A 12,773-nucleotide genomic window follows, 5' to 3' on the forward strand; every position below is an offset into this window, starting at 1 on the left:
GGACATAAAAATGGGAAGAAAAGTGAAAAGGAAAAAGAAAAGGCCCAGAAAGATAAGAAGGAAGAAAATAAGCATTGTGATGTTTCTGAGACAGTGTACACAGACAGTGATAGCCAAGCTCAATTATCTCCGGTGTTAGAGACTCCCGAAGTGGTTACCAAAGAAACAGGTGTTGTCGTGCTGCCTTCCAAAGAGCCTAGTGAAAGTGGCGGTGTTGTTGCCGATGTAACTAAGAAAGTTACCGAGGCAGACGGTGGGTCGCCGGACGCGAGTGAGGAGAGCGAGGAAGGTGTCAGTCTCGGGGAAGTGGACACGTGTCCCCACTTGGCTGATCTTGACTTAAAAACGTACTCTCTAATGCACTCGGCTCATGAGTCAAAGTTTGATTCTCCGCTAAAAGCATACCAAAAATCGTTCCTCCATAACCGTTATGACACGTGCAGCGACGTGGAGACGCTGCCCACTCGGTTCCGGCATGCTGCACCTGATTGGTCTAATTCCTCGGTGGCCAATGTGTCCGCTTTCCGCTCACACACCCTCCAGCCCCTGCCAGCCCTCCGCACCCAGACTCTACAGTACTCTGCGGCGTCAACGTCAGCCCTCCGCTCCCAGACTCTCCAGCCCTCGATGGCGACCTCGAGTGTCCTCCATCAGCAAGCGCTTGAGCACTCCAGAGCCACCTCGCAGGACCTCTCAGACCTGGCTGCGTGTCGAGCTACAGCACTCTGCCCACAGGTCAAGTCCAGCACTCTCGATACTGTTCGGGCCAGGTTCCAGAACCATGTAAACAACCTGACATACGAGGGCATGGACTTTACCAGCAGTGAACAAGGGTCCAGTCCGAGTAGTCCCACTCCCAGCAGTTGGAGTCTAGGCGGCAGGGGTTTCACTTCGCCATTCTCCAAGTTACATTTATATGCTACCGAGAGCTTAAAGGGAGCTGAGAAAGAGAGGGAGAAGAAGCTTACCAGAAGTGTTTCTGCAGAGTCTAAATGTGCTGCAAAAGTTGGAGTGAAAAAAATTTTGCTCCATAATCGACTTAAAGAGGATTCTGGAAGAGACACCAGTCCTGAGAGTGTGGTGAGCGTGCTGAGGTCGGGTACCACCACAAAGGTGCAGCCGGTCAGTAAAAACCTTGACTCTATCACTATAAGCTCAAATAAGTTTGTTAAGGCGAAGTTAAACATCACGGTGGTGAAGACTCCAGAGATCCTCAGACGAGGGAGGCTGGGTTCCTTCAGGTTCACCCGTACTGGCATCAGGTCCTCGGCTCGAGCATCACAGAGGAAGAGACGAGATGCTGGTGGCATGCCGTCGTCAACATCTTGGTTATCCACATCAATGTCATCGCTAACATCACCGTCTACCACAATGCCAACAGCTACCACCATGATAGATGGTAAAACTATTCCAGAATATGCTAAAGTTAACAAGAGAAAAAATTCCAAGCCGGATATTGTTGAGGAGAAAGATTTTAATGGGCTGGTGTTGACGACGGCGGCTCATGTGCACGAGTCGCCAGCAGAAAAGGCGCCCATAGTGAAGAAGATCGAAGCGGCAGCCTACAAGGCCAGGAAGGACTCAGAACCTTCACTTAAAGTCAACTCCGTTAAGAGGTCAGAGAGCTTCAAGACGGGATCACGTGTGGGCAGGAGGAGTAGTTTAACTTTTGCTTCAAGAGCCAAAATGATGGAAGGGGAGAGTTTTGTGAAGAGTCAGGCTGTCAAGCTGAGAAGAAAGGATTCTAAAAATGGACGACTAGATATAAAAAATGCTCGGAAAGCTGAGTACAGGTTGAGTGTAACTATTAAACCTAGTACGGTTGCCACCTTGGCGAATAAATTTAACACCATAATATCCCAGAACCAGGCTGGGAATCCCATTACAAAATCTGAACTACCTTTCAGTCACGTGGCTGTTCACAAGACACGAGTGTTGTCGAGCCTGAGAGCCAGTGCCAGACTCAAGAACAGACACAGGACGGGGAGGTTTGATCCAGATAACAAGGAGAGTAACATAGAAGGTGCCTCTGTTATGAATGAGAAGAGTAAAAAAGAGGAAAAGAATAGAGAGGAACGAAGAGGTGACATGAGCGTGGCTGGTGCCAGGAAGGTTAATAGTATGGGCTCCAGATCACCTTCTCCTAAGAAATCTGCTGTTCCAAGAAACCTTCCATTAGTACTTGATAAACTTGGCGACAACAAAACTGATGAAGAGAAAGTATGTGAAAAAATAAAGACAGCTTTGTCGTCTGGGAAATTCAAGGGAGAAACTGATGATTCTGAGGACGATGTTGTTGACAAGGACGACGAGTCAACAGACGAGGAGAAGTACAGAAGTCGCCTGCCCTCCCCTTCTCCTTCCACGGCCGCCAGGTATGCCACTTTGGAGGAGGAGCCTTATACAATCCCAGGACCATCATCTGCTTCTGTAGCTGATTCTGTTACAGTATCTTACGGTGATACAGCTTCTAACTCCACGATACCAAAGACAACTTACTCAGTCGAGAAACATCAGACGAATAGTACAAATGGGAAGACTGCAAAGACTTCAGATAAACCTATTTACCACTTAACTGAAAAGGACCAACACGTGCTAACTTTACCTGGAAAACATACAAAGGATCAGGTGTTACCTGTACCTGAAGGACATGCCAAGTCCGACTCGATGGACTCTGGCATATCTAATGAAGAAGACCGACTCTTTGGAGCGCGATCACTCGACTACCGAAGTACCTCTCTTGCCACTTCGTCAGTGCAAGGTTTTCACTCTCTCTCGCCAGAGGACTCTTCACTTGATACAGTCATATCAACAGACACGTGTCGGAGTGAAGACAGTGCAATAGCTCTCAGAACGACCCAGAGCATGAGCCTGGAGTCAGAGGCAAGCATAGAAGACCTCGAGGACAAAGATATAGAACAGGAGAAAGCACTAAGCAAATCATGCTCAGACACTGAAGAAAAGGGTGCTGCTGATATTCTGGAATCTGAAGAAAAGGGTATTGTTGACCTTTTAGAATCAGAGAGTAAAGGCACTGATGGCGGTGCACGATTTGTAGCCCCATTTCCAGTTGACTCTCCCACTAACACTGTGGCTGGTCCTTCACAGACTAACGAGCACACAGCATCAGCTGGGCTTACTGAACCAGAAGATAAGATACTACCTGTTGATGATGACCTTGAAGATGTAGCCATTGAGCCCGATTCCAGATCAGTAAGTAGCAGTGTCCTCGATGACACTCACTCTGAGGTCAGCTCCGTGTGCTCTGATGTTAAGTCCAAGAGGACCAACAAAGCAAATGAGAGTCGTATTTATACTGCTGTCAAGAGTGCTGTAAAAAACACCGTCAAGAAGACCAAAGAAAAAGACGCAGAACGCAAAGAGGAGCGAGAGAGAGAAAGAAGAAACAGATCTCCATCAGCCGATCGAGAGAAGTGGTATAGAAGAGGTAGGTCAAGAGAGAGAGGAAGAGAAAAAAAGAAGGACGATAAGGATCAAGGAGCCTGTGATGAACAGAGAGTGGCAGGCGAGGATGGTGATAAAAACGATGATGATAAAAGTGACTCGCCTAAAAAAGATGGCAGAGAGAGGGAAGGAAGGAATTACGAGAGATTCACTTTCAGGAGACTCAGGGAAAAGAGCCAAGAGCGTAGAAGAAACAAAGAAAGAGCCAAGGAAGAAGAAAAAAAGAAAGAAGTTGAAAAGAAAGCTTCTGGTGAAGAGTCTAAAAAGGAAAGCAAAAGCAAGAAGAAGGAGGAAAAGGAGGAAGGTACTTACGGGAAGTGGAGTATACGATCTAGATCACGAAGCAGAGACCGGAAAAAGTACAAAGATAAGGTTTCAGAACAACTTGCCCAAGAGGAGGCTGAGGCAGCAAGGGAAGCTGAGGAACTAGCATCAGCAAAGGCCAAAGATTTCCCCAAACACCCAGACTCGCCTCAACAACTCAGCTCTCGCACCAGCCTCACTCTCCCTTACAATATGAGGAAGTCAGAGAACATGGTGTTCACCTTTGACACAGACAGCCTTTATGACAGACCACAGACTCCCTCTCAGTCTATGAAATCCATGACTTTACCTCCTCCACCAAAGACACCCATTCCTTCACCGCCATCTTCTGCCACAACACCAATACCGCCTCCTCCTAAAACGCCAATCCCAGCCCTGCCTACTGAGTCCATGTCAGATGACGCCAAGGAAACTTCTAACATTTCATTAATTTCCGACAAGTCAAATGGCGACAGTGACAGTAGTAACGAAACTGAAAACATTTATGAAAACCTTTATGCTCCAAATCTTGAGAAACTTCACCGAAATCGAGAAAAACTGGAAGGTAGGGGTATTAGGCCTAATTCTTCGTTTCTGTGGAGTGACGGAGGACAGGCTCCGACTTCTTCTGAAGTTTCAGATATTAGGGAAACTATCCAAGAAGAAGCTGAACCCGAACGCTCTCCATTTATAAGATTGATTGGTGTGAGAACATACGGGAGAATGGACAGGTATGGTAAGATCACTCCATCAGGTAAGGCCAAGGAGACGACTCCTGAAGGGCATAACTATGCTGAGTTGCAGCAAGGTGCTGAGGACACCCAGACTCTGGCTTACGATGACATAGGTGCTGTGAGTGCTGTCAGCTATGATGACATAGGAGCGCCATCCTCCTGTGGCTACGATGACATACGGGCACCGTCTACTGTGGGTTACGACACCATCAGACCTCCCTCGGAAGGCTACGACCCAGTCAACCCTCCTCGCTCGGACTCAAGTCAATATGACGACTGCGACGGAGGCATCGTTACAGCCCAATTTGCAGTGGTCATGGAGGATCAGTTAGACTCCATCAGCTACATGTACGACGAAATATCAATGTACAACGCTTCACAAAACTCTCACTCGTACGAGCCAGTGTACCCCCCGGGCGTCGCGCCACAGGGCCGGCCAGCGGTCAGCAGCATTGAAGAGGTGCCAGAGATGGAGGGAGCCGCACCCGTCCTCGACCACACTCACGTCTGTGACCGCGATGATGATGCTTCCTCTGAGTACAGCCAAGGTTAGTTCACTTTACATTTTGGGTTGCAAACAATTTGCATTTGAGATATTATTTTATGTGTTAGTGTAGTCGGCTCATAGCCGATTGGTTCTAGGTTCTACTCTCAGGAGAGACGAGACGTTTGGGCACGTTTAAACATAACGTATCTGTTGACCTAGCAGTAAAATCAACCCATCTTCCAAACAGTAGTGCCCGTAGTGACTGGGGGATGGAAATGACAAAATTTGGAGTGTTGCATACACAAAAAGCCGTCATGTTTTGTACAAAAACTGCAACAGCCTAAACAGTCCAAGGGCCAAAGTAAGCAAGCCTAGACCTCATATAAGCTATTTTTCTTCCTAATTTAACACATTTGTAGTAAACTAGTCTGGAAGATGTTAGGTTCGCTTGTTGCCTTTCTCAGGACCCTGCAAAGCCAGTGGTATAAAACATGAACATTTATAGAGTTCAACATTCTATGTTATATTGATCCCTTCATCATTTAGCATAGGTGCCATCACTTGTGGAGGATGGGTTGTAGTGAACAGGTATCTGGGAGTTAGGCAGCTGTTGTGGGTAGCAACAGCTAGACATTTTAGCATTCTGCACAAGGTCACACGTTAGCTAGGGGGACCTTGGTAACCGTGGCAGGCTTCCTGTCACCACCAATGGTAAATTTAATGGTCATATAATGTTTCTCTGACAATTATTATATAATATAGAGATTATTCTTGTATTGCAGAAAATAATCAATGAAGAATTAAGGAGCAAGTGGCAAGATTAATCAGAAGCATTTTATATTAAATAATTCAGAATGCAACCACTTCACGTCTCTATATGACAAAATCTGAATTTAATTAATGAAATTATATATATATTCAAGTAAATATGCAATTTTGCTTAAAAAATCAAAAAAATGTAACACAATTTCACTATCTGAAAATAATAAAAATCATAAATTGATTATTTGCTATATATAATTACTACAGGCATATACTACACACACGTGACAGGAATATTTGGGCGCGTTAACCATGGTGAGCCGCCCCTCGGGGCTCTCACTACTCTCACCTCTCACTACTCTCACCTCTCACAACCATCCCGGGTGTCAAGGATTTTATCATCATAAGTGTTAAATATTTCATTAACTGGAGGAGGCGGAGTGTGCGCGGGCACCACAGCCTCGCCACCGGTGCATCGCCCAGTAATTTGTGCATTCTTTTCCAGATGGCTCCGAGGGAGGCATCCACGAAGTGTTTTCTTACAAGCTCACCCGTATTGGAGGAACCCTAGAGTCCACGCCCGTTGTGCCCTCCACGCCTACCCCGCGGGCACCCACCACGCCCACAACGCCCACCCTGCGGGCACCCACCACGCCCACAACGCCCACCACCCCGAGCACTCCTGGCTCCACAATCCACACCAGGATATATGGTAAGAGGGACATTCCGTTCTGCTGGGCATCAAATATAAATCCCAACAAGACCTGTAATGTTATCACTTTAATTGGCAAGTGTTAGGTAAGAGTCAGGGAACCACAACACCTGCAGGCCGGCATCAGGCAGGTGGCACTTTATGTAGGCAAGACGAACAGTTCCGGAGTTCCATACAGATAAGTGTTCTCTTTGTATCAAACTGCTCACTGTGTTATGAGATCATTCATAGCTGGTCGGCCAACCCGCCCACACATCTGTAAACACGAAGTGAGGACGTTTCGGTCCGTCCTGGACCATTATCACGGGTGAAGAACGGCCGGCAGTCACTATATAAGGTAATCATGTGAGAGAGAAGGCAAGCGGTACACCATACCAGCTTGGGGGGTTACTTCCAGCCATATCACTTACTGTCCGGATTATACTTATTTCCTATTTTATTTATTAATAAATTCTGAATTCTTTTTGAACGCTTGATATTCAATGACTGAATCATTGCCGCATTATATATGTTCATGAAATATACTTATGCATTCCGATTTTTGAAATAAATTTGTTAGATAAATAATTGTATGGTTTAGGCTAGTATATGCTTATGAATATAGTGTAGTGGTACGTTTTCTGTGTTGTGCAGGAGGGAGCGTGGCAGCGGTGGTGGGAGGGGAGTGTGGGGGCGGGGAGGGGGCGCCCTCCCCATCCCTCTCCCCCACAGAGGGCAAGAGCGAGACCTCGGACGAGTGGATGGACGTGAGCGACACGGAGACGGACATCAGCACCAGCGACCCCATCACCATCACCACCCAGATACCCCTGTGAGTGGCCCTCTTTTCTTGAGTCTCTGCCTTCACACTTGGTGCATGAAGTTAGTCCGGTGTAGCTTGGGCTGTTGGCTGTTTTAATGGACCTTGTGTGTTATAGCTTGGCCAGCACCTGTGTGTTACCCCCACACCTGCTCTGCTCTGATGACTGCTGCTACGTAAGCCAGCCGCTCCTTGATCCACACTAAGCGCTTCCTTTGACCTACCTTCTTTCACACGGGATGAGTGAATGAACGAGACTGGAAACCCGTACACGCCAGAGATCACTTATGGCCAGCACGAGCTGTGGTGTTGACACGCCCCCGGGGAGGCGAGTATGGGCCTGCCAGGTGTTGACACGCCCCCGGGGAGGAGAGTGTGGGCCTGCCAAGTGTTGACACGCCCCCCCGGGGAGGCGAGTGTGGGCCTGCCAAGTGTTGACACGCCCCCCCGGGGAGGCGAGTGTGGGCCTGCCAAGTGTTGACACGCCCCCGGGGAGGCGAGTGTGGGCCTGCCAAGTGTTGACACGCCCCCCCGGGGAGGCGAGTGTGGGCCTGCCAAGTGTTGACACGCCCCCCCGGGGAGGCGAGTGGGGGCCTGCCAGGTGTTGACACCCCCCCGGGGAGGCGAGTGGGGGCCTGCCAGGTGTTGACACGCCCCCGGGGAGGCGAGTGTGGGCCTGCCAGGTGTTGACACCCCCCCGGGGAGGCGAGTAGGGGCCTGCCAGGTGTGTGGAGTTGTAGTACGGAATACCTCTCACCTCCATTAAGCTACAGAGCGTTGTTGACTAACCAGCTTGGTAAGCAAATTGGAAGCCAGAGTGTCTAGTTCTTTAGCTAGAAAGTCAATGAGTAGATAATCAAATACCTTCTTTAATAGTATGTTTAGGGCAATAGTTCTGTGGCTATCAGAGGCGCGGCAGCTCTTGGGGAAAGTGGGCAAGAACACAAGTGTTACTAACACACTGCCATGTACTCTCATCAGCCTTCATATTTAAAACAATATATAGTCATCTTGTACTATGTTATGTCATCTACACAGTCAAAACAAAAATCTTTTTGATTAGTTGCTCACATGTGGTCGTCCAAGGGGTGGGTCTGGGGTTTGGTAGAGGGAGGTTGGTTGTGGGGGGTTCTAGGTTGGGTTGGGGTATGGTTAGGGGGTTAATCGGGGGATCAACCAGTTTCGAGGCGGCATCGGAGTAGAGTACCTCAGGTGGGGGGGGGCGGGGTATGGCCAGCTCCTCGAGGGAGAGTTGCTGCCTCAACACACCTGCAACACAGCCTCAACACAGCTCTCCACGTTGCGTTAGCAAAGGAAAACACTCCCATGCGGTTGTATGGATATTGATTGCGTGCAGGCTGCTTGTGTGTGTGTGTGTGTGTGTGTGTGTGTGTGTGTGTGTGTGTGTGTGTGTGTGTGTGTGTGTGTGTGTGTGTGTGTGTGTGTGTGTGTGTGCTTCTCTCACATTACACACACACACACACACACACACACGTAGACAAACTTCAGGAGTGGGCAAACAGTGGTTGCTGAAATTCAATTGCAACCAGTGTAAGGTAATGATAGGAAAGGAGAGAATCCGTCTTGGATACAAATATCTATGGAGATATGGAATGGAAACAACAGTTGATCAGCGAAGTTGCAGAATCTGTGATGAGAGTGACGGACACCGCCTTGACCACTATCTACGTGAATGTGAACACTTGAGAGACATTAGGAATATGTGTAGAATAATAAACCCCACATTGTTTGAGTTAGCAAAACACTATTTGTCAAATATTGATACTGTTCTTAAAAGATTCCCCCATTTTGCACTCGCAAGATAACGTAAGCTTTTAAGGGTTGATAGATGTTAATCTTCTTGTTTGAGGAGCTGTTCACTTGAGACAGTTAAGCAAGTCCCAGCTGTGTCTGGGTACAAGTGACAGGATGAACAACCCAGCGGGTTTTCTTCCTACTGGGAAGTGTTGTACATGCTGCTATGGCGGTGTGTCCACTCACAGGATGAGTGGCGCTGCCCAATAAACTCGCCCCTCGGGGCAAAATTTAAATTTAAATTTGATAGGAAAGGGAGAAAGAAAGTGAGGAGGGATCTACGCCATAAGAGGACAACCAAAGTAATCAGAAAAATATTAACTAGGCGGTGGATGTGGCTCCTGCAGTAACAACAGAGGCACACAAACAGAGTAACATCGGCAGCATATGCAACGCTAACGGCAAAATGAGAACATCTTTTAGAAACCTAAAACAGGATTCTTACGAGGCAATTGACACAACCTTCGTTAGACCAATGCTGGAATATGCAGCACCGATATGTAATCGGCATTCTTTCAAGCATAAACCAAAATTGAAAAGTAAAAATGTTTGCAACAAGATTGGTGCCTTATGCAGGCGATGAGTCACAACGTGGCTGAAGTATGTTGACCAGACCACACACTAGAAGATGAAGGGACGACGACGTTCCGGTCCGTCCTGGACCATTCTCAAGTCGATTGAGAATCGACAGGCTGGTTGTGTGTTTGTGTGTGCTTCTCTCACATTACACACACACACACACTTGAGAATGGTCCAAGACGGACCGAAACGTCGTCGTCCCTTCGACTTCTAGTGTGTGGTCTGGTCAACATTGGTGCCTTAGGTAAGAGGGCTCAGCTACGAGGACAGGTTAATGGAAGTAAATCTTCCAACTCGAGATTACGGAAGGAACAGAGGATATGATCACAATGTATAAGATTCTGAGAGGAACAGACAAGGACAGCCTCTGAAATTGAAAGAAATTAGGACGAGAGGATAAAAGTAGAAGCTGTAAACGCAAATGAGTCATATAAATGTAAGGAAATACTTGTACCCTGTACGGGTGGTCAACAAGTGGAGTACTCTGAAACAAGTTGTGGAAACCACCTCCATCCACAACCGTAAGGCCAGATTCTACAAAGAATTCGAACGTGAGAACAGTTATAACGCCACAGGTACAGCAAGGCAAGTACACACGCACACACCCTGGCCTGGCACCAGACACTTATAAATTGGATAATCTCTCAGAGTAATACCGTTAAATATGAGCTGAGTAGAGGCTTGTGTGGAGGAGGCGAGCACCCACCTCTGGCCCGGCCTGGTGGTGGGGTGCCGGCCAGCGTGCCAGTGGTGCCTGGGTAAGGGTGCCTGGGGTACCCTTATCCAGAAAATGAGCGGGGGGGGGGGGGGGGAGGGAGGGAGGGAGGGCATACTGCACCAGAGACGACCAACACAAGATTGATTTTTTTCGTTATTATGCAACCCATACCTATCCCGTGGGCGGTGGTGAAAAGGGTTACAGAAGCACATAATGGGTTCAGGAAGTGAACCATAGTTTGTTTAGCTATGCAAGAGACAATCTTGTGGAGCTAGTTTCACAGTTACTAATGTTATATATACATGTACATATATGCATATATATAATAAATGTGTGTGTGTGTGTGTGTGTGTGTAAATCACGAAAATTAACACGTGATGAAAAATGTGACAGTGTCAGACCACGGAGGAAGAATTGAAACCAGGAATTTCCTCAAGTACTTTCGTATATTAATACATCTTCAGAAGGAATAATTTACAAGTCATGTTGTTATAGATTCAGCTACTCAGAACAAGTTCCAAGTAGCACGGGCTATGGTGAGCCCGTAGCTGGAGGAAAATTTTCTCTATGAATAAGTACATCTAGGAATGGCAAACCATTTATCAATTTCAGTCTCCATAGTAAATTTTATAGAGGTGACTTGATCATTAAGTTTGACTACAAATTCGTCTGTGTTTACATCTGTAGGTCATATACACAAAAGTCATGAACATATGTAAACCTTGTAATGATTCCAGGGGTAATTTTTTAAACAAATTTCTTTTCGAAGAATTCCATGTACAGGTTTGAAAGCAATGGCGATACATAAATTATATATATATTTACACTAATACATATACGAGAGAAGAAAACGACCACAACCTGTCCTCTTAAAAATAACGTCGCTTTTGGCCGTTTGCCCGTATGGCCGAAAGTGGACGTAATTTGAAAATAAAAAAAAAATGAAAAATTTGGGATTTTTGTTTTCAACAACAGTAAGTTAAGGGTCCTCTGATAGGTTAGGTGGGCAGGAAATTCTCATTAAGTTTCAAAACGTTATGAAAACCGTTAATTGAGTTTCCTCTTCTAAGTTTACCGAGTAAGCCGGACGACTCAAACAGAAAACGGGACAGTACATCACTTTTGTTAGTCTATTTCATTTCAAATTACGTCCACTTTTGGCCATAGCGCGCATACGAGCGAAAAGCGACGTTTTTTTAAGAGGACGGATTGAAATTGGTGAAGATAACCTGTGAGTGAGTGAGAGAGGGGGGGAGGGAGGGAGGGAGGGGGGGAACCAGACTGTCTTGGATGGCAACACTGGCCGCCTGCAGGAACTGTACTGTCGTCCTCGTGTATGGTTGAGCACATTACACGGGAGAGTAGCCAGGTGTGACCCCCACCCAGGCGTCCCCTCATAGGAAGCGGGTGGGGGGGGGGGGGGCAGAACCAACAAGAAAGTAAGAAATAACGAGACAGAAAAGTATAATGTGGAAAGAGAATAAAATGGTAGAGAATAGAATAGAAAGAGAAGGCAGCGGAGCAGAACAATTGACGGGACACTGTTGCTGATGACGCTCCCGGGTGACGTGAGCTTGTAGCTCCCCGGCCATCTCCACCTGTCCGTCACGGGTCAGTATGCTAGGGCTTCATGGTCACCCATCCGGGCCCTCCCCGACGCTTTGTCCCATACCACTTCTTCGGAAATGACGTGGACCTCGGTCACGTCCGTGTGGCCGGGCGTCGGTAGAGGGTAGAGTGGCAGCACCAGGAAACACGAGCAGGCGGGATCGTGGTTCCACTCGTGAAGATAGGTGGAGGCTGGTGACGCAGGCGTGGGCTGGTGGCGCAGGCGTGGGCTGGTGGCGCAGGCGTGGGCTGGTGGCGCAGGCGTGGGCTGGTGGCGCAGGCGTGGGCTGGTGGCGCAGGCGTGGGCTGGTGGCGCAGGCGTGGGCTGGTGGCGCAGGCGTGGGCTGGTGGCGCAGGCGTGGGCTGGTGGCGCAGGCGTGGGCTGGTGGCGCAGGCGTGGGCTGGTGGCGCAGGCGTGGGCTGGTGGCGCAGGCGTGGGCTGGTGGCGCAGGCGTGGGCTGGTGGCGCAGGCGTGGGCTGGTGGCGCAGGCGTGGGCTGGTGACGCAGGCGTGGGCTGGTGACGCAGGTGTAATCCCCCGGACATCCTACACCTCTTCTAACATCGCTTAACCTTTGACGTCTCCAACCCCCATGCGCATGCACACCTGTGTGTGTTTTGCCCTGAGCATTACCTTCATATATTGGTAAAACCGGAAGGGGCAGTTATTATATATGTGGGTATAGTGTGCCTGGAACAGTGCCCTGATACACTCACAGTGCCCCGATGCATTTCCTTAAAGTATACCTTAACAGCCTCAGAGGCACATATAAATACAAACTATCAAAGGCA

General features: G+C 48.1%; 1 protein-coding gene across 3 annotated transcripts in view; it reads left to right on the forward strand.

Annotated features, from left to right (window-relative positions):
* The window catches only part of Exn (Ephexin), a 371,388-nt gene that overhangs the window by 211,720 nt on the left and 146,895 nt on the right, over window positions 1–12,773 (forward strand). For all 3 annotated transcript variants that reach the window (XM_069321871.1, XM_069321870.1, XM_045725751.2), the window contains 3 exons: window positions 1–5,050; window positions 6,257–6,463; window positions 7,097–7,274. The exon at window positions 1–5,050 is cut by the window's left edge and continues 347 nt beyond it. In XM_069321871.1, coding sequence (XP_069177972.1) covers window positions 1–5,050; window positions 6,257–6,463; window positions 7,097–7,274 — 5,435 coding nt within the window. The remainder of the gene's footprint in view (window positions 5,051–6,256; window positions 6,464–7,096; window positions 7,275–12,773) is intronic.

This window comes from Procambarus clarkii, chromosome 10 (genome assembly GCF_040958095.1).
Source record: "Procambarus clarkii isolate CNS0578487 chromosome 10, FALCON_Pclarkii_2.0, whole genome shotgun sequence".
NCBI lineage: Eukaryota > Metazoa > Arthropoda > Malacostraca > Decapoda > Cambaridae > Procambarus > Procambarus clarkii.